General features: G+C 38.3%; 1 protein-coding gene across 5 annotated transcripts; it reads left to right on the forward strand.

Moving 5' to 3' along the window:
* On the forward strand, positions 1 to 26,302 carry LOC139450661 (CREB-binding protein-like). 5 transcript variants are annotated; one of them, XM_071232456.1, is made up of 26 exons: positions 1 to 488; positions 1,903 to 2,612; positions 5,694 to 5,855; positions 6,455 to 6,674; positions 7,128 to 7,247; positions 7,737 to 7,931; positions 8,240 to 8,432; positions 8,555 to 8,690; positions 9,153 to 9,294; positions 9,421 to 9,599; positions 9,716 to 10,384; positions 11,754 to 12,381; positions 12,626 to 12,744; positions 12,956 to 13,126; positions 13,290 to 13,447; positions 14,764 to 14,874; positions 15,457 to 15,513; positions 16,968 to 17,045; positions 17,669 to 17,736; positions 18,944 to 19,091; positions 19,280 to 19,420; positions 20,166 to 20,445; positions 20,748 to 20,951; positions 21,657 to 21,815; positions 22,386 to 22,664; positions 23,383 to 26,302. In XM_071232456.1, exons 1-26 carry the CDS (start codon positions 404 to 406, stop codon positions 25,357 to 25,359), a joined length of 7,389 nt encoding a protein of 2,462 aa, XP_071088557.1. In that variant the 5' UTR covers positions 1 to 403; the 3' UTR covers positions 25,360 to 26,302. The 5 variants fall into 5 exon arrangements, with proteins under 5 accessions (XP_071088557.1, XP_071088559.1, XP_071088558.1 ...); XM_071232458.1 differs by having other exon boundaries at positions 14,794 to 14,874; XM_071232457.1 differs by having other exon boundaries at positions 8,573 to 8,690.
* Positions 26,303 to 27,301: the final 999 nt, after the last annotated feature.

The following is a 27,301-nucleotide window of genomic DNA, read 5'->3' on the forward strand; positions in this document are numbered from 1 at the left end:
ATCAACAGCCGCCATCTTAGGTGTTCCTGATCGGAAAAATCGACAGATTTCCATCAAAAAATCTTCTTTTTGGAGGAATTTTGTTCGACTTTTATCCTTTGAGGAGGTCTTTAGGATTCTAAGGGAGGCTTTAAGATCAAGAATGGCTGTCCGTAAGGTAACTTCGCCGGGTTTTTGAAGCGAAAAGTTGAATCGTTCGCGGCTTTGTGCTCACAATCATGGAGTAACACGGTTATCGGGAATTCCTGATGAGTGTTATTTGGATATCTATCAAAGATATGGGAAGAATTAAAGACTGGAAGACATTTTGTATTATAATGAAGCCTAACTGAGGCTTAAACTCTCCAAAGAATCGGAAGAAGTCGTGCTGTTCCGCTAATTTTTGGAAGCTACCTCCAAAAACATGGCTGACCAGCTTGTGGATGGGCCCCCAGCGGCCAAGCGACAGAAGATTGCCTCGCCGACACTCACGCCCAGTGACAGTGGAGGTATGTTGCATTTGTTGCAAAAATAACGGAACACTACTACTTGTTACGAAATTAAAGTATGGAATAGGGATATGCGCAACTGTTCAATGCGATAATTTTATGCGTAAAATGTTGTTAATTTTCATGTTGACAGTCGGCCCCCGTGCATCGTGTAAAATTGCATTTTTAGCTCGGTGCGGGGAAAATTTTAGCTCAGGTAAGAGCGCCGACTGTTTCGTAAAATTCTTGCTTTGTTGCTGTATGCATTTCCTTCCTCTTTGTCGACTTAAAATGGTTATGTAGAGAATTTGCAAGTCCGTCCTAGTTAGCATTAATTTTCTACATAGCCACAGTAGGCTAAGGCATCGTTTTTGACAGATTGAGTTCCACGAAGAACTCCGCGTTTCTTTTCAAAATCAAAGTGCAGGATATATTTTCCAGCCAGTTTCTTGTCGTATTCATGTGTGGAAATGATTTGCACTAGATGCATGCTTTCCGACGTCAGTGAACGTTTACCGGGATTATTTCAAATCGGTATTGCAAACGTCTCGTGGGTTATCATTTATGTTGTTTGATATTTGATTCCACGTATAATCTTGGGGCCCGGAACTGTCTTCACCAATTTCATTCACACATTGTGCCTAGATGCTTTGTGAATAAATAAATAAATATACAGTTAGCAGCTCTACGAGGTGGTTATGGTAGACTTCACGTGTGTTAGTTCCTTGTTAGGTACAATGGTGGCTGTGAATTATTCTTTTGATCAGACTTCATCCTATGAATACTACTCTTGCTGAGGATCATTTTTAATTTTATAACAACTTTGTCAAGCAAAAGGGTAAACTAGGAAGTAGAACTTACATTGTTATAGTTATCTTTCCCTTGGTCAATGATGTAGTAATGCAAGCTCAGAAACAGGCACAGTACAGCTAGAGAAAAACTGAACACTGGTTTGCATGGACAAGTGGAACATGCATTTTTTTCTGAAGATGACTCTATACTTATCATTGTAAGGAGTATCCTGTTTCTACTGCTGACAGTGGAGCAGTGACTAATTACAAATATCAAACTATGTTAGTATCTGATTTGTTTTGAGTGTATGTGGTATGAAACCACCTCTGAAACATCAGGTGTTTTGGTTTTGTTTGGTGTCCAAGCGAACAGCTCTCCTTTTTTCTCTCCTAAAAGATGACCATGTACTGGCAACCTATGAACATGGAAATATAATTATTCTGCTCAACTGAAGGATACATTTGCTATGGTCAAGGAGTTTTTTTTATTATTTTTATTATTTTTATATAGCTTTCCTGGTGTGTACAGTAAGCCTTTGTAATAAAATTTTAGATTTATATTCTGAAGCAAAAGAAATGTTCAAGAAATGTTCAGCATTAGATCATTTTTATACATGTAATATATTACATGTTTTATCTTTCAGAATTTACCTTGGATAACTTGCTGAATATTGCCAGTGCACTCCCAGATGAACTGGTTGCTACAAGTGATAATAATAACCCTGGTACTCTTGATACTCCAAGTTTAGAGACCACTTCACAAAATCAACTTTCCCAACTCCTGTCAAGTTCTACTACCCCAACCCCACAACCAAGTGTCTCCTCTATTATTAACAGTATTGCTGCAAGTCCGCAGAATCAAAATGCAGGCCGAAGTCCTGGTGTTGGAACTATGGCTAATGCCAATGTGAACGCAGTGAAGAGTCCCCATACAAACAATATGTCCCCAGTTCATGGTGCAGTTGGTAAAGGTGGGCCAATGAATCCACAGAACATGATGAGTATGTCAGACTCTAATTTGCAAAATAGTGGGTTTTCTCTTGTGTCCAGTGCAGGAGGGACCAACATGGGAACAGTGAAGCCAATGACCTCTCAGCTTCTATCTGTCAGTAATGTTAACATGAGTCAACATAATCCAAATCAGCTGATGAATGGACCACACTACTCGACAAGTGGTATGGGACAAGCTAGAAATATACCATCTAGCAGTATTGGTAATGCCAATGCAATATCCATGCAACAGGGCCCTGGGAATGTGATGGGGACGTCTTTGAACATGTCTCAGTTGCCTGGTCACCAGAACATGGGGCACCCAGGGCTTGGTTCCTCTCAAGCTCAGCAGCAGTTGGTCAAGGTATGTAACACATTTGTTTGAGATTCTGCTTTGCACTATATCAGCTCACTTCAGTATTCACGTAGATGAGGCTTAGTAATAGATAATCTTTTGTAGTTGGATGGAACCAGTAGAACCATTCAGTCATTTATGAATCCTGTTTCTTGTCATATCCTTCACAGGATGCACACTATTTATTATCTGGCCTCTTATAGTGAGGACCACTCTGTCTTTGCACTTTAGTATATAATCTGCCATTGCTCTTTTCATTTTTGATATCAGTGTGTGCACCAGTCAGTAAGCTTTTCTGTATTTTTCTTGGGTTTCTAATCACAAATCGCCCTAAAACCCAGTAGTATCTCACTACATTTAGTTCCACAATGTGTTTAAGCATAAGTGAAAAACCTCTTGAAAGCTAGAATAAACGATATGCGAGGCTTGTAACTTTGTCAATAAGCAGTAAGGTTAAGTTCACAATTATGGAAACTGAGTTTAAAAGGAGAATTTTAATGCAAGAACACTGATGATAAAGGTGGAACATACTTACCTTCAGAGGGCGAGGTAAACAAATTATTTTGCATGATAGAAAAAGTGGTATGTTTTTGGTCTGTTAGTGATTCATTAAAGTCCTTGTTTTATGTGCAGTTAATGTTGGCTTTCAAAGCACATGGAAAAGAATATGGTCTTTTGCGACCAATTTATTTATTCAAACAATACATTAGTCATAAGTCCTGTCTTATATTGAACTTGATAAATGCACAGCATAAAAACACTAAATAGATAGGCGTCTTTTGCCACTAGTCCAAATCCTGAGTAAAATTCTGTTCTAGTAAGCTCAACTTACAATGGTCCACACAAGACTAAAATCTGACTAAAATGGTGCAAGGGGTCTTGTTCAGGCTAGTGGACTCGAAAGTCTTTGGCACAGGCTACCACATATACCAAGGCTTCAATACGACCGAGCAACTTTCAGATGAAATATCTACTTCAAGTAGATCCATCTTATGTTGAGTAAAGCTATTTGAAATAACATCATACTTATCGAAGAAGGCCATGTATGAATAACCTAGATGTTCTTCCCGTCAGGAATCTTTGATTCTAGGATATAATTGAAAGTTGTTTTAACATATGCAATGCCATCAAAGTGTCTTAATACTGTCTTGACAACTTGTTAATCATACTAATTGATGATTATTTTATGTGGTGCAATACGTAATGGCTTCTTTACAAGTATGATAATCTCATTAACTGACTCACCAAGGCCATTAACCTTTGATAATGATATAAAAAATACAGGTCTTCAATGATAAAATGATATGTCATTGACTACAGAGTACCAATGTAAAGAGAAAACATGAATGGTCAGGTGTCCTTCCTGTAACCATGATGCCCAAAAATATATTTTTGGTTGGTCCCTGGTAAAATAATTTCAAGAACTCCCAATATATATTAACTAGGTCTACTGAAACAAATCATACTGTTACAGATTTCATAGGGGCATATCAAAATAGTTGTGAGGTGAATACTACAAGATTTAACAAATCCCTGAAATTCCATCATAGAAAGAATCTGTTAAAAATCTTTTACAGTACCATCAGAAACTATGCTGTTCCCATACTACAACACAATGCAGTATTCACTAATAAAGCACTAAACTGTCATTGGTTGACTGAGCAAGATTTCATATAATTATCGTGATGAAAAATCAATAACTTGCAAGAATTCTAAGTGGTGTTCATATTCCTAGTCCCTCATTCACTGACCCACATTGCAATATTGGTACTGTGTACATGGATGTTGCAAGTCAGATAATGAGAAACATGCTGACATTTATCAGTTTTCAATCCTGATGCTATTGTTTATGAATTCTGTGATCATTGGTTTCTTATTCACTCAATGATATTCCCACCACACTCTAGAAATCATACTTCTCTTCCATCTTACAAAGGTTTGTAGTTTTTGGCTTTTGACAATTGATTAGGAATTACTGTTTACCAACTTCTTTTGGTTCAGTGACCATGCACATTTTCGGAACTCCCACAGATATTACTGGTAGTAAAGTCATGGAAAATAATGATACAATTTGTTCAGAAATTAAGTATGAAAGTAACGGTTCCTTATCATAAACATTAATAATACGAGTTACAAAGTTTGTGGGTACCTAGTTTGAAATACGGTGACATAACTAAATGCAAGGAATCCATTATATTTTGAACATGGTTGTTAAAAGGTTTGTGAGGAATATTATTGGTAGTGAAGAATCCTTTTACGATGATAAAAGTATTTCTAAAGTGAGTGAGTTAAAATTTAACTTTGCGTCGCTATTATTTCAGCCATATAGCGACCATATATTTATTTCCTAAGTAAATGAACTAGCTGCACTTAAAACAAGTAGATCTTAACACCTTCTGTAACTTATGAAAGTTATATGTACATGATTTAAAAATTATAAACAAATAAAATTGAATGAGAGAAAGCTTGAAATAAAAAAATATCTGAAGAAAAGCTTGTTTGAACATCGCTTACAACTTTCAGTGTTACCCTAGACCTTGCTGCATAATCTCCAAATGATATGACTGCTGCCCTACATTTGATAATATCTTTGTGAATTGAAACCCATTATTGTAATATTGTAAATGCATCATTGATGTGGGAGGAACAATCACCAGATGGTTCTGCTATCTGGCATAGCCTGGATATGTTTTCCTGAATTTATCCAATTTTGCCTGTCAGCAATATGTCCATACTTAAATGAATAAAAGTTGATCATGGTAGTGTTCGAAATCAAAGATGGCGGTCATTGTTACAATCAGACACAACATATTAACCAGAAATGTTTGATAGCTTGAATAGTGAGCATGTCCACTTAAAAAGCCTGGCATTTTACTACCCCTAAGGATTGCTTGAACATTAGACAAACTGATTTGGCTAGTGGGCTATTTCAGATTAATTTGCATTACTGTTCCTCCTGTAAATTACTATAGCCTAAAACCACAGAAAGATCATCACAAAATTAGTCTAGTTCACCAGCCTAATGCTATTTAGTACCCGACTCTTGTAGAAGGCAGGTAGAAACTTAGTTTGTTTTTGTTGTGCTGACAGTCTGTCCCACCTGGTGGTGGCGGTGGTGGTTCCTTCAACTTCTCCTCCGCCCCCGGTCATCCATCATCAACTACCTTCAATGCACCACTCTCAAATGCAATGACAACTACTCTGCCTATGGCTTCACCCCCTATAAACATGCCTGCCAATGCTATCAACAATGTAAGTATCACACTCACCATCATTGTTTTACAGTTTCATCATAAAACACATTGACAATACTGTGCTTATTAAACAAAGTGCAACCTACTGTCTTAGACTTGTTTGGGAAATAAATATGTTTAAGGGGATTAATGTGTAGCCAACTGACCATGCTGATCCAAACCAAATTGATAACATAATCATGCAGGAGAATTTGACGTAAAGCTCTCAGCTTAAATGGTTGCACTTTGTTCATGCTTGAAGATATATAAATGCAGTAATACATTGTAATCTTTCAATTACTTGTATGATTGAGCACATGCTAGTTATAGTTTTCATTTAATGCCTCAATAATACTGTGACTGCTGTTGAATATAGAATATGCTTATACACTGTTGAGCTTGTCTTGTAGAAGATACTAAACAGCCTTTTTTTCAGTGTAACATATGCATAGCTTCCTAAGTTCTCACACAAGATATGCTGTCTGCACAGATAAAAAAAACAATTATATTCTATTAAATTGTAATATCTGAAACCAAAGACATTAATTTAAAATTTCGTTTATTTTCTGTCAGCTAAAAGTGGTGACATACTATATACATTTTGTTTGTGTCACTCAGCCTGGACAACCTGGCCAACCAGGAGCAGGTCGACAGCCAACAGCAGATCCTGATAAGAGTAAGCTGATACAACAGCAGCTAGTGCTACTTCTACATGCCCACAAGTGTCAGCGACGAGAGATGGCCAATGGAGAACAAGCTTGTAGTCTCCCTTATTGCAGAACAATGAAAAATGTTCTCAATCATATGACAACATGCAGTGCTGGAAAGGCATGTCAAGGTAAGCAGTCAGGGTGTTTCTGGTAGTTTGTGGTGTACTCATATGAGGATCAGTAAGCAAGTGTAGTTCCTCGTTTCCTGCCTTTCTGAGTTCAGTTTCAATTCTGGCTCTAAGACTGTTATGTAAATGTTGGGATGCTGGCCTAAAGAATCTAGTAAATATGTTCCTATGCATTGACATGATCATTGCTTGTCATTTTACACTATAATTTATTTCATGTGGACTGCATAGTATGCACTGTCATAATTTCCACATTTATCTTGTTTGTACATTGCATGTCCGATTTCATAAATTCTAATTTTATCATCCAGCCAATGCCAAGAACCAGTGATTTAGCCTTCAAAGGAATTGATGACAAAACATTGTATACTCAGTCCAAAGTATGTTAAGACCAACATATCCATAACCAATATTTCCTGTTCTTTGTACATCTGTTGTCTTGTTTTCTTTCAGTTGCACACTGTGCATCATCCAGACAGATAATCACTCACTGGAAGAACTGTACGCGAAGTGACTGCCCTGTGTGTTTACCTTTGAAGCATGCGTCTGATCGTAGAAACACTGCTGCAACAGGTAATACTTTTTCGGGGGATATTGCTATCATCATTATCATGCAGGGACCTGGAAATATTATGTGTATGGTCAGTTTCATTAGCAATCACCACATTCATTTCTTATCAAATAGAAACAAGTTCGAATGATCCGTAATTTTGAGTCAATTCATGCTGTGATTGTTTTCACTGTTGAGGGTTTCATAACAATGCTTTTGTGGGAGTATGCATTGTATTGATTTTATGCCCCGGCACATAATGCAGGGGGATGCAGTCATCACCTGGTCAGTCCATATTTTGTTTCCGTAGCATTACTTGAAACCATGAAAGATTTGTCAAACATGGTAATGTATTTAACCATGGGCTGAAGTAGTGCCTATGCTATTGTGGGGATTGGTCACCTTATGTTTATCAGTTGTAGGTGCTTTGATAAGGTTTTTGGGGGGTTATTTTGTTATCCATATTTTCACAATGTGTTTTACTGATGTGACACGTTTTTCTCTTATTCTAGTTTTGGGACTGACTGCAGCAGGTGGCCTGCCTCAGAACACTGCCTCTTTACCCCAGACTAGCAACGCAAGTGCTGACGTAACATCTGATGCCATGAAGAGGGCCTATGATGCCCTTGGATTGCGCTACAACAAACCAGCTACCACAACAACACCCCAAATATCTCACCCACAAGTACCATCAGGCATGCAGCCAGGTAAACTGTCAATCTTCTATGTGATCCCAAACTTAACAGTTAAATGAATTAAAGTACCACTAAAAATAGAAATTGTGTTTTAGTGAAAGTCTAAGCATGGTACAGAAAATGTGATTTTTTTCCGTCTGCTGATGTGTAAAGATCACTCTTATTTGCAATGGTTTTTCTTCTTTTTTTGTATGCTACAGATCTTATTTTGGATTTTTCATTTATCCCTGGTTACTGATTCTATGTATATTATTCACGTTTTCATTATTTTTATCTTAACACTTGAAACAATGCATTAATGAGTTTCTTTGTATTTGAAGGTGGCATGAGTGCTCCACCAACACAGAGCAGTGCTCTACAGCAATTAATGGCTGCCCAGCCCAGTTTAGCCCAAGGAATGCCACCTCCCAACTCAACTGAAGGACTAGGAAACATTGCACAGAACAGTCGCATGACAAAAGAGTGGCATCAGCATGTCACACAGGATCTACGCAATCATCTTGTACACAAATTGTGAGTGTTAGTCTTTGCAGTTTCTAAAGAAATTTAAAAGTCAAATAATTAGTTGTTAGGTGTGCATGACAAATTGCAGATGTAATGGATTGCTTTTAGTTCATTTTAGAGATTAATCACAGGCTGTTGGTTTTGTCCAGGGTTCAAGCCATTTTCCCAACCCCTGATCCTGCTGCACTTAAAGACAGTCGAATGAAGAATCTAGTCGCATATGCCAGGAAGGTGGAGGGAGACATGTATGAGACGGCAAATAGTCGGGTATGTCAATTACTGTGTAATTTTGCTTGGAAGCTTTATAAAATTTGTTCTTCCCATGTTTAGGTGGTGTTTTGTCCATTGGTGGAATACTAGTTCAGAACAATATTACCACTCTGATATATGATTGATGTAATTTCAACTTAAAAATAAATACTCATAGAATATAAGTTTGTGAACTCTGGTAGGATCTTGTCCATCATGTTATGACTTTGTTGTAATCATCTGATGTAATATAGAAGGCTATTGTTAGCACAAGTTTTGTAACTGCTGCAGTGCCTTTGCCTTGTATGTTCTTGAGATGATCATTTTAACAGTGTGTCTACTAAAATGCATTTAGCAAACCCTGAGTGAATGCAATCCCTATCTTTACAAATTACTTTTACATTTTGTTGCTGTAACATTTGTGCTAAGCAAGTGACTGAGTCTAAACATTTAAGGAGTATATATGACTAACTTCTGCAGGAGGAATATTATCACCTTCTTGCTGAGAAAATATACAAGATACAGAAGGAGCTGGAAGAGAAGAGAATGAACAGAATGCGTCAAAGTGCACCCCCAGGGGGACCAATGGCTGCAGGACAAATCAGACCACCAACGACACAAAGTGAGTATATAAAATGCTACATGTCTTTGCTTACATTTGAAAAGTTTGCAGTTACATTCCATGGCTGTTGAAAAGTTTGTGTCATGCTAAAATTCCATAACCAAATGATGGCAATTTGTCTTTTAGATGGAGCTGCTGGAAATACAAGTCAAATTCAAGCAGCCCTGAATGCCACCGACAGTTTCATGTCCCAAGTGCCCCAGGTCCCTCAGGTCCCTCAGGTCCCGCAGGTCCCTCAGCTGCCCCAGATGCCCAACATGGCTCGAATGCCCATGGTACAGAGAACAACTCCTCCCCCAAATCAGGTATGTTATTGTAACCTTATTTTGTCTGCCTTAACAAAGATTGACTGTCATGTGTACTACTTATTATTGAATGTGTGAGGGTTGAGACTGACAGTGACTTCCTTTGTGTCCTTTAGATAAATGCCCAGTCCAGTTCTATTGGCCAGATGACTATGAATGCTGCCCTGCAAGAGTCTCAGCGACAATTCCAGGAGGTTATGAAACAACGTGCTCAAGGCCAACAACAGCAGCAGCAACAACAACAACAACAACAACAACAGCAGCAACAGCCTAGTCAGAACCAGGCAATGTCATCACAACAACTACCGCCAATGTCTTTGCAGGCTCAAGCTCAGAACCAGAATCAAGCTGGCCTCCAAGGAATGCACATGGTCCCACCAACCCAAACATCACAACAGATGGGTCTGCCTCCTCAACAGCAAACTCCCCCGCATATGGCACGTCCACAGCCATCCCCACAGCAACTGCATCAAATTCAGCAGCAGCAGCAGCAACAACAGCAACAGCAACAACAACAACAGCAACAACAACCGCCACCGCAACCTACCCCAGTGCAGCAGCAACAGCTGCAGACCAATCACCAGACATCGACACCACAGTCCCAACTTCAGAACCAACTAACAGAACAAAATCAGACACACACTCAGCAACAGCAACAACAACAACAACAGCAGCAGCAGCAACAACAACAACAACAACAACAACAACAACAGCAGCAGCAACAACAACAACAGCAGCAGTCACAGCTGAAGCAGCAGCTGCAGCAACAACAGTTAACTCAACCTGTAAGTACAATTTGTGGAACTGTCTTTTGGTATGTGTGGACTTTTGATGCCATATCAGTTTCACTTGTAGCTATGGATGTGCCAATATTGACAATCCTTATGTTGTTGACAACTTGTGGCATTAATTATGTTATTGTTCTTGAACTTTTTTCAATGTCAAAACTCTGTATTGGAACTGACTACACATAGGAATTAAAAGTACTTGGACATTTAAACCACGGAAACATAGAATACCATCTCAGCTTTTCTCATTGTCATGTTAACACAATTATCATCAGACCTTTTTCTAGTCCAAGAAACAGATACATAAAAATTTTCAGGATGGTAGATCTCATTAGTGTCCTCAGCAGTGCATATGTCTGTGAGATAAACGACATGAATGAGTACTGGTCAAGGGTTATAATTGGGTGTATACTGCTCAAGGATTACAATTGGGCATGTTATATGCCATTCTAACTGCATTTGATTGCATTTAATAGCCTTTTTCTGCCCCTGGCATATAATACAGGGGGATAAAGTCCATGCCTCATCTGTCTGTCCATAATCATTTCGTTTCCGAAAAAGGTTCAATTTTTTAAACAGAATTGGCATATGTATCAAACAGGTCCTGCAGTGATGCCTTTTGCTATTTGCAGATTTTTGGCTATTGAATTTTTCTTGATTTCCGTGGAAACAAATTGGACTTGGTCTCTTAAGGGGGTGGAAAACTCGAAAAATATTCATTATTTGTTTACAAAAATTGGCATATGTATCAAACAGATCCTGAAGTGGTGCCTTTTGCTATTTGTGGATTTGGGGTATTTTTATTTTCTCGATTTCCATGAAAACAATTTAGACTTTGTCACAAAGGGTGGGGGTAGGTGTCGTTTCCGGAGCTCAATATGAAAACTGTGAAAGACTTTTCATCAATACCTGGTACATGTACTAACCAATGGCTGAAGTTGTGCCTTTTGCTACTTAAAAATTTTTCAAATTTTTATTTTGCCGTTTCCATGGTAACAAGTTAGACGTTGACTCTGTTCATAGTGGTGTGTTTGTCCAGACCATATCATTATAACTAATAGGTACTGTTTCTTGAAACTGCACACACAAAGACCATGTTGTCAACTGGTACCTTTTGCTATTTAGGGATTTTTAGGATTTGTTTTTTCTGTGTTTGATTTTTTACTCTGTTTATAATAGTGTGTACCTGTCAGAGAAATACAAAGTTTCGAATTCTGTGGTATAATTTTGATAGCTCTTTAACTATACAGACAGACACATTAGATAGAAATTCTCTTCAAGTAACAGTCAGAAAAATTGTCCAAAGGAATGCTAGCTGCCCCATGCTCTGTACATATTTTCTTATGTTATTATTCTCTATTTGAAGACAAACAGTACAATGAAAGGGAAGCCGTCAACAATGTCCTTACAAGGAGACCAATCTCAGATGAATCCAGAAGTGGTGGTAAAGCAAGAAGTACCAGAGGCTAGCCAGCAACTGGCTATCCTTTTGGCCAGTGATTCATCAACATCAAATGCCATGTCACCAATGAGCACCAGTCATGTGACACCAACATCTAATACTCAGCCTCTCAGTACAAGCACAAGCCTGGAAGACATTAAATCTGAAATTAAGAAAGAGGTCAAAACAGAACTAAAATCTGAACCTTCATTGGACAGTGTGAACAGTGTAGGAGGAGGGAAAGGCTTTGGGAAAGGATCAGGGAAGGGATCCGGAAAGGGATCCGGGAAAGGCAAGTGCATGCCTAGTGTGGAAAAGATGGACACAGAGGATTCACAGGGTTCAATTCCTGTTAAGGATGAGGCAGGTTCTGTGTCTGGTTCAGTGCCTGAGAACTCTACCCCTAAGCAAGAACCAACTGATAGTAATGCTGAAGCCAGCAACAACACAGAGGATAGTAAGGCCAGCTCAGGTGACTCATCTTCTACCAGTATCCAGTCGTCTGTACCTATAGGAGCTGCGGCTGCTGCTGCTCAGAAACCAAGGAAGAAAGGTAAAATTAAACTTAACTTAATTTTTGTGTTTTTTAAGGACATCATCCAGAAATGTATTTATTTATCACACTTGTAATCTACAGTGATTGTTATCTATATTAAAGTTTTGGATGACAAAAACAGTCGATGTCCTAGAAATTGAACATATCTGTAACACTTCAGTACTATGAATAAATTCATGGTTTCTTTTTATCACAAGAGGAATTTAATCAAATTATGGAAACTGATTTTGTGTTGTTTCAGTATTTAAACCTGATGAGTTGCGGCAAGCTTTGATGCCTACACTAGAGAAGTTGTATCGTGTTGATCCTGAATCACTGCCCTTCCGCCAGCCTGTTGATCCCATCATGCTTCAGATACCAGTGAGTTGTCAATTCAGAGGTCGCATTAACAGGGATGAATTTTCTGTGTATTTTGTTGTCACTTTTATTGCCATTACAATATTCACTCAATCATATGGATTCCGGCTAACTTTAAGTGTGTTTGGGGCGGGAGAAATTTCCTGGATAGATATATGAAGTTAAAGCATAACTACAAGGTCAAGCATGTAAGATACTAATTTGCTTTTGCCAGGATTACTTTGAAATTGTGAAGAAACCCATGGACCTATCAACTATCAAGCGGAAACTGGACACTGGTCAATACCAGGACCCCTGGGAATATGTGGATGATGTATGGCTAATGTTTGACAATGCCTGGCTGTACAATAGGAAGACATCGCGAGTCTACAAATACTGTTCAAAGGTAAGTTATATGAAGGATTTTATTTTTGGTAACAACATCCTAGCAAGACAAAGAATTTATTTTATTGTGAAGAGGTTTTATGAATTTCCAATGTCATTTTTAAAGTGTTTTTCATTTGAAGATGATAATCTCTGATATATGTTATCAAACTTTATTCTTGCAGCTTTCTGAAGTATTTGAGAACGAGATAGATGGTGTGATGCAATCACTCGGCTATTGCTGTGGTAGGAAGTACGTCTTCAGCCCACAAGTTTTGTGTTGCTATGGCAAGCAGCTGTGTACAATCCCCCGAGATGCCATGTACTACAGCTACCAAAACAGGTCAGTTAGTCACTGCAGTTTCCTATAAAGGCTGATTAAAGTTACTAAAATGAATTTTGGAACAATATAAATGTTGATCTAAGTGTTATCTGAATTCATAAAGACTCTAACTTTCTATGATTACACTTCAGATATTGTTAGTTGTTATGTTTTGTCTTGACATGTTCCATGCTTGTTTGTCACAAAGTATATATACATATCTATATCATATATATATCTATATATGCCTGTGCTTTATGCTTGAACATTACTATTTTACACAATTTATTTGTAACTGACAATTCTTATTTTCATCAGTCTCAAGTGACAAATAAATATTGTTTTGGATGATTTTATGAAATAACTAAGTTGTAACTTCTTGGTAAATGAGTTTCATACTTTTTCTTAATAATTATAAAGTGTCAGTTTTTCACTCAATATTACAACAAATTGGCATGTGCACATATATTAGCAATCCACTGTATACACTGCATCTTCCTTTAATCACTGTTTATCACCAAGTAGTTGAAAGCCTTGCATTCACTTCAACTCTCTCAGCCTTCTTAAATGATCTCTCATCAATCATTCAATCATGTACATAGATTTGGGTTTAAATGAATGTGGGGGGTCCTTAAAAAACAAACTTCATTGAACATAAAGAAATTTGACTATTTGTATTTTTATGTAAAATATATTTTGACTTTAAAATGACGAAGAATAAGTTTGGTGTTGCAATGTGCTGGACATTTTCATGATTTTACCAACTTTTGATATGACATTTTAGTGTGTCATCAAATTTTGTGGGAAATCTGCAATTCGGTCAGTGTCCCAGAAAAATACCTGATCTGATACCCTGCATTGCTATATTTTTTTTTAAATTTCAAATGTACATATATTGTAACATTGAACTAATAGTCACTTAGATACAGACATATTAGTGTAAAATAACTAATTAAGGAGGATGCCAGTGTTCCGTGGATTGTCTTTATAGAATCTTATGTAACCAATTCTTTCATAGGCTTTTAACTTTGTCTTGATCATTATTGCCTTTAGCTAGAATTTAGTAATTCCCATAGCTAGTAAACCTAGTAACCCAGTATAATCCTGATGCACTAGTAAGAGTAAGACACATAATTGCATTCTCACATCTCATGATTTGCTTCACTTGGTTTCCTACCACCCCTGTTCATGCTCATCTTTTTATTTCCTCCCCCTGCTTATTTATCTGCTGCTGCCGCTGCCCTGCTGTCATTGTGGTGTTGGTGTCCATCACAAATACCAATGTCCTGCCATGCCCTGCCTGTTTTGCTGTGTCCCTTCTGTATTGGGGCCCATAGCAGACTAAAACCTGGAACTATTTCTGACAGATACGTGTACTGTGAGAAGTGCTTCCAAGAAATCCAAGCTGATGAGGTGGAACTGGCTGATGACCCAACACAGCCTCTCACGTAAGTTGATATGAATTCTTATTCTTGATTTACCTGTGTCATATCGTTATGGTTACTCTTTTACATATTTTGTGGGACTGCCTCCGTGGTCTAGTGGTAGAGCGTCCGCCCGGAGAGCGGAAGGTCCGGGGCTCGATCCCCGACTGCGTCATACCAAAAGGCTTTAAAAGATGGTACTTGTTGTTACCCTGTCTGGCGCTTGGCATTAAGGGGTTAAAGCAAGGACTGGTCGGCTCGGAGTCAGTATACTGTGTCTGCGTGGGGTATTCATGTTAAACTGCGGCATGGTATCTCAGTGGGCTCGCACTATAAATCGGCATCAGTCTGGTCTAGTACAAGCACACACAAACACACACACGCATGTACGTCGCTATATAAGTGCAATAATCTTGGACGCGACGTTAAACCCAATTTCACCTCACCTCACCTCACCTCAAATTTTGTGGATTGCTCTCCTTGGTATTTGCTCATTCAGAAATGTGAAGATTGATGCAGTGACATATATGCTTTGTGCTATGTAACTGTTATTTATATCTTTATGATGAACAGTACTGACATTTTTTGTGACCTTTTTGTTTGCAGGAGAATCAAAAAGGAGAAGTTTGATCGGTTAAAGAATGATCAACTAGATTATGAGCCGTAAGTTGTTTGAAATGTTTTACAATTTGTCAAATCATGTGATCTCAAATGTTATTTGCCTTGAAAATGTGATAAGTCTTTAAGTTGTTAGGCGATTAATATATTTTTGGGGTTGATTTACGAAATTTGCACTCACAAGGCATGTGAATGTTGTAATTTTTCCACCTAAAATATTGCACAACTGAACATGTCATGTTGAAGGGTCGTAGCTGTAATTGGTCTACATCACTTAAACTTTGCTGTAAACACTTTGCTTTTTTGCAAAAAAGACCTCTTTAACACAAACTTATTTGAAGGATATTTCATGTCAACTTATTTTGTTATTTCTATTGTTATACCATTAGTGTTGACAGTATTAATACAAAATTAGAAAAGTCTTTTTGATTTTAGATCATCAGTGGACCAGTAAACCAGCTAAAAAAAATTGATTGTCTTATGCATGTCTTTAAACAAGATGTGCCACATTTTCTGTGTTCATTCCTTTCCTGTAATATGCAAATAAGCTATAGTTGTCCGTAAATTGCCAAATGCAGTTGTCACATCTCAGATTGTTAGCTGTTTGAGATTCTGTTCAGGAAAACTCTTTTTGTCTTCCTTTAGGGAGGAAACTATTCAGCAAGATCACAATTCATAGGTCATGATACACATATTTATGACAAATCGCATTAGAGACTTCATGACAATAAATATTTTCGAAAATTTGCCAAAAAGAAAGGCAATTGTAAACACAATTTGCAGTGTAGAGAACTTGAAATGCTTATTACAACACGTCTTGCGATATTTGACTGACAATAACGCTGGGGTATCATTAAATGAGTTGTAAGTTAGGCTTAAAAACGTAAAAGAATTGGTTCTCAGGCAATGACTTTTGAAAATATAGTGCGGAGGTGTTAGTTTTTGTTTTTTCCCCCACTTGTTGAAAGTATTATGTAACCAAATAAACGTTGTGTACCATCAGTCGGGGATTGGGAATGGGCCTCCCTATATTCACAAGCATACAAACTCCTATTACCCCCATGACCATAACACGAGATGCGCATTAAAGCAGTGTGCATGTAAAGGGAAGTAACTATGCTGTATTGGATCGTATTAGGATTTAAATTCTTTTTTGGAAAATGGAAATAAAAGTGAAACATGAGGTGGACTTTCTGATGATGCAGGCAATGCCTGAGAACCAAGACTTTTTTTCATTTTATCTTTATTTATTTCAGCAAGTTTTTCATCTTGTATCGATACTAAAAAGTAACATATGATGGAAATCTCTGGATGCACCGATGTATTGTTTCACCCTCAGTCACCTCGTTCCATAAGTTGAGCTGTTCAAGTCGCCAACCTTAGCTTCCTGAAAAAAAGAGAGATAAATACATAGTCATGGTTTTAATACAAATGTGTTTTGAACTTAATAGGTTGTTTTACAACATGAATAATGTTTTTATTTGTTTATTTCTTTTCAGATTCATAGAATGCTTAGACTGTGGAAGAAAACTTCATCAAATTTGTTGTCTGTGGTTTGAGCAAATTTGGCCGCAAGGGTAGGTATCCATATGCGACATGAATATGTTTTCATTATATGAAGGATTTTATGAGCAAAAGGAACAAGCTGTTCCTGCAAATATTAGAAAAGATTGAATTGGAGAATGTGTATGATATAGATTGTTGTGGGGGTAAATAGTACACAATGTGTTCATAACTGAAGTTTGATGGTACAAATATTTTTCTTATTTTTTTGTCTGAAATCATATTTTCATGTCTCCAATTGAATGTGTGTTATTTTAAGCATCATACAAGATTGTATTAAGTAATAGGTTTCTTCTGAAATTGATAAAATCTCTTATCACTTTGTAAAACATCTAATGTGCAGAAAATACAAATTTTGGTTAGTTGAATATAGTTTGTGCATTTTAAATTTTTTCAACAGAATTATTGATCAGCGACAATGTTAAATCATATGCAATCGCCAGACATTATTTCTTCATAATCTTAATTTTAAAAGCACTTTGGGTGGCACCTACTTGTGAAATTTGCTTGCATCAAATGTTTTTGTGTTAATTCAGTTGTTCAGTATTGATACCAAGTCAAATGTTTTTGTGTTAATTCAGTTGTTCAGTATTGATACCAAGTATTTGTTCACTATCTATGTTTTTGCCATTTTCAGGTATACCTGTGATAATTGTTTGAAGGCCAAAGGTGTGAAGAGGAAAGAGAACAAGTATTGTGCAAAACGTGAGTTGGTATTCAAATTATTGTTATCAATGTAAACATTCATTTTGTGGACTTCATTTACTGGTGTGTTTATTCATAGTATTGCAAGAGTTTGTGATATTTCTCTTTACACTAGGTCAACATGGTAAGACCCAAATGTGGATCTGTGTTCCAATTTGTGTTATTTGTGTTGCAAATAATGTCTTCTATTACTGTTACAAGCAAGCCAGACTTTTAACAATCGAATGTGTCAAGGATTACCTAACAGAAAGCCCATGCAGTTCATTCCAGACTACAATTCTCTCACAGGGGGCGGTCGGGTAGGCTAGTGGTTAAAGCGTTCGCTTGTCACGCCGAAGACCTGGGTTTGATTCCCAACATGCGCACAATGTGTGAAGCCCATTTCTGGTGTCCCCTGCCGTGATATTGCTGGAATATTGCTAAAAGCGGCATATAACCCATACTCACTCACTCACTGTTCTCTCAGTTTGTGGCTTTTGACTACAGGATATTTGAGTTTCTTTGTTTTTCAGAGTATTTTAGTTATGATTTTGGATTGTCATTATGGCTAAGCTTTTTTTCCCCAAAAGACATACTAGAATGTCCAGTGGCTTAAGTTGACGACTGCACTGATATTCTCAAGGCTTACTGTTTTTTGTCTGTGATGAATATATTTTGTCTGCAAAGCAGTTAGTCCATGTATTATCATTAGCCGACAATATAACATGATTACGTTTATTTTTCCATTGGTACACACTTCTTAAATCATTGTGGATAATGGCTCTAAAGTAAAACCTGTTACACCCAATGTACAAGCTTCCAAGATTGCATCAGCCATTGTGTTACATTCTGCAAATAGTGGCACAGTCAAAGTTATAAAGAAATTCATTACTTCTAGTTGTTGTTAAGCTTCACTTTTGGCAGTATTCCAGCTACATTAAGTGACAATAATTGTAACTTAATAGTCCATATGTTAAAAATAAGCCCAGTGCAGAAGTCCTATTGTTAAAAGTTAAGGGCTAGAAGATTCATATGTTTTGCCACAGATTGCTCTATCTACTGTGTTATGTTAGTGTTATTGTTGATTTTGTGATAACATCCTACATGCTCTTCTGCTGCTGGAACATGTGGGGGAGGGAGGTCTTTAGAGTCAATTTGTAATGGCCTTAAATTTCTGTACATGTTTGTTTTAATGCCTGATGTCATTTATTGTAATTCACAATTGCAGGACTTCCAAGTACAAAGTTAGGAACCTATTTAGAGAATCGTGTAAATAATTTCTTGAGGAAGAAAGATTGTGGTGCTGGAGAGGTATCTATTAGAGTGCTATCAAGTTCAGACAAGCTGACGGAAATCAAGCATGGAATGAAGAAAAGGTAAGCTACAAAAACAATACATAAAAGTTTATAAATTGGTGCTTTGTTTGATCAAGAATTAATTTAACACATTGCATACAATTGTCGTATCTGTTATCATTGGAATATTTAAAAAAGTATTACCCAATTGACTTGTTGTTCCTTTGTTGGGTAAATTCTAACAAAGCGGTTGCATTATCTTTTCACAGATTTGGTGGTGAAGTACCAGATGGCTTTCACTATCGATCTAAAGCAATGTTTGCTTTTGAGGAAATAGATGGGACAGATGTGTGCTTCTTTGGCATGCATGTGCAAGAGTATGGATCAGACTGTCCAATGCCCAACACAAGGTTAGTGGCGTAGTTTGTTCACGACCGCTGTTGAGATCTTTTTCAGATCAAACAGGACTAAAATCATAACCCCTCAAAATAAACGAGCAAAGGGACACAACAATTTAGAAAAAGGATTATTTCCCTTGGACTTGGTCTAAGGAGGCATTAGTGTTGGTAAATGTTTAACATAACATAACTGATCATTGTTATGTAAGAGCAATGGAGGATGTCTTAATAATAAATCATTAATGTAAAAATAAATATCCTACGTGTAACAGAAAATAAAGTGGAAAAAAGATGGTGTGTATTTAACTGTACCCAGAACACAACCACATCTACTAGGAAACATTGCAACAAGAGACCTTGAGACCATACATTAAGACTTGTTTTTATACTTGTAGTAAATTTCATTATACCCTGACCTAAAAGGGCGGTTTCTATACCTATAGGTAGGTACAGTGTAAAGTTTGATTTCGATAAGCGCATTTTCTGAGAAATATTTCTTCTTTTCATGTTTGAACTTAGAAATATGTTGGAGTCAAAGTTTGGGGTGTTTGTGAGCATTGCTTACTTTTTATCTTGTTTTAATATTCATTGGAATAAAATTGTTCACAGATTTCATGATCGCTTTCTTGTTTTGAAACTGAAATATTGCTAAATTGGAACGATACTACCAATCAGTAGTATGAAAGCTTCTTCTTTTGCAGTAGATGCTTGTTAAAGTGAACTTCAAGTAAAGGTATTATTTATGTGTGTGTTTCAGGAGGGTATACATATCATACTTGGACAGTGTTCACTTCTTTCGCCCCCGGGCCTTGCGAACTGCTGTGTACCATGAGATTCTGATTGGCTATTTGGAATATGCTAAGCAGCTTGGCTACACCATGGCACACATCTGGGCTTGTCCTCCAAGTGAAGGTGATGACTACATCTTCCATTGTCACCCTCCGGAACAGAAAATACCCAAACCAAAGAGATTGCAGGAGTGGTACAAGAAGATGCTAGACAAAGCTATCATTGAGCGATGTGTCACAGATTACAAGGTGATAATACACATTCTTTTCCTTCTTATCCTTTACACTTGTATTTCAGATGATTTCTTTTTATAAATCAAAGGTATGTGGAATATGTGCCAGGTATATCTCTTTAGATATAAGCAACTGTTTTGATTGCTACCCATGTTTTTTATCATCGCCTACATTGAAAAGATTTTGAGTTTATTTAAGAATTGTCATATTCAAGGAATAATAGGATGTCGAAGATCAAGAATTAGTTTTTAGTTGTATGGTTACTGAAGAGATCTTTGAATTTGAAACCTTATTTTATGCTGATGATTTTGTTGCAGGATATCTTGAAGGATGCAATTGAGAACAATTTGACAAGTTCCAAGGAGTTGCCATACTTTGAGGGGGACTTCTGGCCCAATGTGCTGGAGGAAAGCATCAAAGAGCTGGACCAGGAGGAGGAGGAGAAGAGGAAGCGTGAGGAGGCGGAGGCAGCTGCTGCCGAGGCTGAGAGCCAGGAAGTCATAGATGAAGTTGGAGATGTGGTACGTAGAATTCATTTACAGGGTTCAAACACAACACTTTCCAAATACAAAGTTCAAAATGTGAGAATTAGTGACAAGAAATCCTTGTAGGGCTGAAACGACTAGTCGACCTGTCCACTGGAAAAATGTATGGTTGACATTATTATCTTGCTTTGCATGTTATATCGATTAATAATGATGTTGGTAAGTATTGACATGAATGTATATCCTTGTAATTCAAGACGTTCTGCTTATAAAAATCTTTGAAATGGTCCCATAATGTGTGCCATATTTGGATTGACCAATGAAAACCAACCTCTGTCAGTAAACAACTGTCAACATTGGTATGGATGTTTACACTGTTGTTGTGGAATACGACTTGTGATGCGTTCAAAATTAGGACAAGGTTATCAAATATGGATTATGGTGCATATTGCAGTTTGTTTCTAGTTTCCAGTAAGCTATGAATCACTTCTTGTGTGTCATACAGACCCCCTGCTCGGTTCTGATGACACCTTTTTTCTGAAGGCTTTTCATACATATTTGTAGCTTGTTGTTAAAAAAACTGAATGCCCCAAAGGGATGCATGTTTTCAGTCTTTGGTTGCTGGTGATGTGTTTAAGGTTATTGTACAGAGTCATGGCCATGTTATGTCATGTTAAGTGCCAACTTTTGGTTTAGTAATCCAATGATTGCAGATCCTGTGACATACTGATTGTGTTGTAGAACGATGCTGACAAAAAGAAGGGAGAGAAGAAAGGTCGAAATAAGAAAGCCAACAAAAGTAAAAGTAGCAACAGGAAAAACAACAAGAAGACTAATCTTCCCCATGGTGGAAATGATCTCACTGCCAAGCTGTATGCTACCATGGAAAAGCATAAAGAGGTGAGTCGAGAATCAGAACCTTAGACTTTTGGTACAATAAAAGAATTTACATCAGTGAGAAGACCTGATCTCCAATGACATGTCAAACAATGCTAGTGTGGATCTATACTTTTTGTTTGGCCCTGACCTGATCAATCTGTAAAATGTCTGAAATGTTATGTATGTAGTATGGATACGATTGTGTAAATGTCCATTTGCTCACTCATTTGGCTGATGTATATTGTTGTTTGCAATCTAAACAACCGACCTGTTTAGATTGGTTGTAGTTAAACAGTGTACCTTCAGGTTCTCATTGTCAACGTTTGGAATATAATCTTTATGGCATTGTTTCTGTGACTTTCTGTGTAGGGTAGCCAAGTGGTTAATGCGTTCGCTCATCACAGCAAAGACCTGGGTTGATTCCTGACATGGATACAATGTTTAAAGACTATTTCTTGTGTTCTCCACCTTGATATTGCTGGAATATTGCTAAAAGGGGTGAAACACCACACTCTCTTACTCACCGTGACTTTGATAGCTATTTCTTTAGTCATTGATTACTGAAGACGCATGTTTTCTTTCTTTTTTCAGGTGTTCTTTGTGATTCGGTTAAGACCACAAGCAAACCATGAACTTCCACCCATTGTGGATCATGACCCGAACATCAGTTGTGAATTAATGGACGGGCGAGATTCCTTTTTGACAATGGCAAGAGAAAAACATTATGAGTTCTCCTCATTGAGACGAGCAAAGCTGTCCACGATGGCATTGCTTTATGAATTGCATAATCAGGGAAGAGACAGTTTTGTGTACACTTGCAACAACTGTAAGACGCATGTGGAAACAAGATATCACTGCCAAGTTTGTGATGTAAGTATAGAATGTGTTCTTTAATGTGGGTAAATAATCCCATGTTTGTTAATTTAACAAGACATTGCATACCAATTGCATATATGGATTGTTTAGTCCAGACTTGATTATTTACAGACTGCCATATTATAGCTGAAATATTGCTGAGTGTGGCATCGACCAAACAAACAATTTAAAATTAGTTTGTACATGGCACAATAGACACAAAAAACATTTTGGGGTAATGATATCCTCCCATGTACTTATTTTCTCTTGTATGTGTTGACAGCTGTGCACATGGGTTTCACCAAAGCTGTGATGTAGTAGGATGCATTTCACTCCACTTTCTTGTACATAAAGCTGTCAAATCTTGATATTGACTAAAATACTGTTCAAGCACCTGTTTTGTTTACCCACATTTAGTTAGACTAATGTTACTACTGATCATTATTTTCATACTGTGCACATAGCAATAAGCCGTTATCTTTTGGCTAACTTTCTCTTTTTGTAACCAGTAGCTATTTAGTGATGAAGTGCAAGGCAAACTTCCCCTTTCATTTCAACAAGCCATCCATACAGGAACCGCCAAAATTAGTGGCTTGAAGGTTGTGGTTCAAATCACAAATATATAGTGCTCAAGGTATCTTGATCTTTAGTACAGATCTCTTCTCTCTGTCAAAATACATACAGCATATAAGCTACAATTTATGTTCTAAAATCCTGTCTAACTCTTTTCCAGGACTATGATCTCTGTATAAACTGCTACAAGAAGGATGGCCACCACCATAAAATGGATAAATTGGGTCTGGATCTTGATGATGGCTCATATTCTGGTGACAAACAGGACAATCCTCAGGAATCTCGCCGTCAATCTATACAAAGGTGTATTCACTCATTGGTGCACGCTTGTCAGTGCAGGGACGCTAACTGTAGACTGCATAGTTGCAATAAGATGAAGCGTGTTGTCGCTCACACTAAGAGCTGCAGGAGAAAGACAAATGGTGGTTGTCCCATCTGCAAACAGTTGATTGCATTGTGTTGTTACCATGCCAAACATTGTGATGAGAATAAGTGTCAGGTGCCCTTCTGTCAGCAGCTTAAGCATAAACTCCGCCAGCAGCAGCTGCAACAGAGACTTCAACAAGCGCAGATGCTGCGGCGTAGAATGGCCATAATGACTGCTACTACAAGCAACGCCAATAGTGTGGGTGCTTCTACTGCTTCAGGAGCAGGTACTGCAACTGTCAGTACAGGTGGAGGAACAGTGCCAGCCTTACCAGCTCCTATTCCACCAGCAGCCTCACCTCAACAGTCAGCATTTGGTAATGGTGGAAAACCTCCAGCTGCCCCGCCACAAGGGGCCTTGCAAGCTGCACTCAAAGCTCAGAAGGCTGCCGAATTACAACGTACAGCCATTTTGAGTGGAAAGCCTGCAGCCATGCAACAAGCCATGCAGCCTCCGAAGATGCAGCCCAAGCCACCTATGCAGCAACCAACTCAACCAAATCCACAGATGGTCCAACAACGCCCAACCCAGCAGTGGCCCCAGCAGTATCAACAGGCCCCTCAGCCGCAGCCACAGCAGCAGCCGCAGCAACCCCCACCACAGCAACACATGCCTATGCCGAATATGAGAATGCCTATGCCCCATCAACCACAGCCATCTCCTGTGATGAATCCTGGCATGGCAGCACCTCAACAGCAGAGACCACAACAATCCAGCACCATCACTTCAGCTGCTGTTCATCAGTTGCTGCATGCTCTCAAAAATCAGACAACTCCACACACAGAACAGAAAGTGCTAGCTATGCTTAAACAGAACCCAGTGTTAATGGCATCTGTGCTGAAGTTAAAGGAACAACGCATGCAACAGCAGCAGCAGCAACACCAACAACAACAGCAACAGCAGCAGCAGCAAATTCAGCAGCAGCAGATGCAAAACATGTCCAATATGCAAACCATGCCACCTCAACAACAGCCACAGCCATCACCGATCACCCCGCAACAGTTCCGCATGCTGCAGCAGATGCGTCATCAGCACCAGCAGCAGCAGCAACAACAACAGCAGCAGCAGCAACAACAACAACAGCAACAACAACAGCAACAGCAACACCATCAACAGATGAACCAGTTCCAACAACCAATGCAATCCTTCCCACAAAGGCAGCGAATGAACTTCCCGCCCCAACAGGCATACCAGAATGATAATTCGTTGCAGCACCAGTTCCAACAGCAACAACAGATGATGCAGGTACAACAGATGAAGCAGCACATGCAGGCTGCAAGTAGTGGACAGCCCATGAGTCCAAATCAGCTTCTGGCGCAGACAAACCCTTCGCCACAGCACCTTATGCAACAGGTGCGATCACCCCCGGCTTCCGCTGCACAGCTTCCACAAAGTGTCCGATCTCCACAACCTACCCCCTCACCCCGTCAACAGCCCATCCCCTCCCCGTGCCAGCCACAACAATCACCTCATCACATACCTCCCATTCACTCCCCTCACCCAGGGGTAGGTGGCCCACCTGTACCATCCGATCCTAATCAAATGAACTCTGACCAAGTCATGCTTCCTCAGCTGTCATCAACTCATGCTACAATATCCCAGTTACAAAGCCCTGCTAATCCTTCAGACTTGGGACTGAGCCAAGCGGAATCGGATGTGTCTCCGCTTCCACCACAAGACCAGCTTTCACGCTACGTGGAGACATTGTAGTAGTGGGCTGGCCGGATGACCGGCAGTTAAATGTGTTGTGTACAGAGACAGAAAAGACTGAAACCCAAACATAAAACCCATGCAACAGATAATTTATGTATCATAATTATAACTTTATAGAGATTGGTCATCATTGTATTTTGTCATGTTTTTCATTTTTGCAGAACAAATGTGTCATGTTTTCATAAAGAAGATGTATGTTTTATTATATAAAGAGAATTTATATCACCTGCAGATAAAATCAGCCTAGTTAGTCATAAGTTAATCTCATTGGACTTTCATTGCCCATGGACTTGAAACATTTCTACTTGTGTACCATGAATATGTATGAAACTTTATTTGTATAGTTAGTTTCATAAGAACCACTCTGTCCTGTGTCTTGATTTCATTATGGCTCAGCTCTCTATGCTGTAGTTAGTTTTATAGCTTGCTAGTTTGTTTAGATGTATGTTTTTTAACTGGCTGGAAGAGAGAGTGATGCGACACGATAGGCAAACTGCCAGTGTGTCCAGTGAATGTTGTATGTGATTGAATGACCACGTGATGACCGTTAACGTATTCTTCGAAATTGGTATTTTATGTCCAGTTGGACTATGTACAGTTTCCAGCATGAAATATCAACTACTTAACTTGTCCTTGTACCACAACCAGTGAAAAACATGCTCTCTTCCTGCCATTAGGAAAAGTGCATCTGCTGTTCCTTCCCTCTCCCTTCTCTGCCCCCACCCCTGCTGAGGGTAGCTGGCTGGTGTGTGGGAGATGAGGAGGCCGGAGATTAGGGTACCTAAGTGTCTGTACAAACTCTACTGTGTGTATGTAGCTACTGTGTCTTGGAGATGCTGGATTGCCAGTGTCTCCAGTCTTTACTACAATCTTTCCAATTTTCATTTGAAAATTCATGAGTGACATATTGTAAATAAATAAAAATTTTCCTACAAGGAAATTGAATGAAATGATTTTGAGATTTTGTGGTCCTTTTGTTATAGATCTCTATAAGATTGTTTGTCATGGTGTCGTTGAAACATTTTTTAAGCCATTTGAAAACAAGTGACAAAACTGAGGTCCCTTGGCAACAGTCATTTCATACAATTATTACCGATTTCAATCCCCAGTATAAGAATGTTATGTTGTACTGGTATTTGTCAATTGTTGTCATCGCTCTGAGCACTGAAAATTAACCCCATTGTAGGAGACAGAGAAGGTAAAACTTGAGGTTATCAGGCGATGCTTTGTTTTCACAGGTATGGAGAACATGTACGATTGAGTTGACCTGAGAAGCATCTCTTCAGATTATTCTTTTCTCAGCTGTACCAAAACTGAGTCCTTTGTTTGCTGCATCAGTTTTGCCAGCAAGGCATCACAAGTTTTGCTCACTCACTGCTATTGGGGAAGTTGACCAGTTGCTTCAATTGACAATTGTAGAGCCACATGACTGAAGCTCTCCTAAATCTGATGGAAACATGGGTCAAAATATTTGAAATTATTTAGAAAAAATATACCCTAAGAGTCCAAAATATAAATATGCCCTGTTTTTATACATCCACTGTCATTATAGTTACACATTGATGCATCAACTATTCTTACTTTTCAACATTGTTGCTGAAGAAGCCATGGAAAAAATCACTCAGAGAAATGTCAACAATTTTAATGAAATTTTGATTTGTGTGACCACACATGCATAAACACTGAGTTTAGAAACATGATAATCAAACCATTATTTTGAACAAAATAGATATATTATGTACTATATATATTGAATCTCGGTGAACACCACATTCATACATGCTGTATATTGACCTAAAGAACACTTCAGTTCAGGTTTTATGGTATTCCTGTTCTAACTATGCATCTGCATCTTCAGACTATAGCTGGGATCAAATACACAAATATCTGTGTCATGAATCCAGTGCTTTAAATGAAATATCCTTAACTAGATGCAAGA

The sequence above is a fragment of the Haliotis cracherodii genome, unplaced genomic scaffold (genome assembly GCF_022045235.1).
Source record: "Haliotis cracherodii isolate W230 unplaced genomic scaffold, xgHalCrac1.p SCAF_8, whole genome shotgun sequence".
In the NCBI taxonomy this organism is placed as follows: Eukaryota; Metazoa; Mollusca; class Gastropoda; order Lepetellida; family Haliotidae; genus Haliotis; species Haliotis cracherodii.

Bases quoted from the DNA above. Each gene is read 5' to 3' on its own strand.
- LOC139450661 (XM_071232456.1), top strand. From the start codon at position 404: ATGGCTGACCAGCTTGTGGATGGGCCCCCAGCGGCCAAGCGACAGAAG. The intron at 9,600-9,715 runs GTATGTTATTGT...TGTGTCCTTTAG, and splicing joins CAACTCCTCCCCCAAATCAG to ATAAATGCCCAGTCCAGTTC. The intron at 14,875-15,456 runs GTAAGTTGATAT...TTTTGTTTGCAG, and splicing joins GACCCAACACAGCCTCTCAC to GAGAATCAAAAAGGAGAAGT.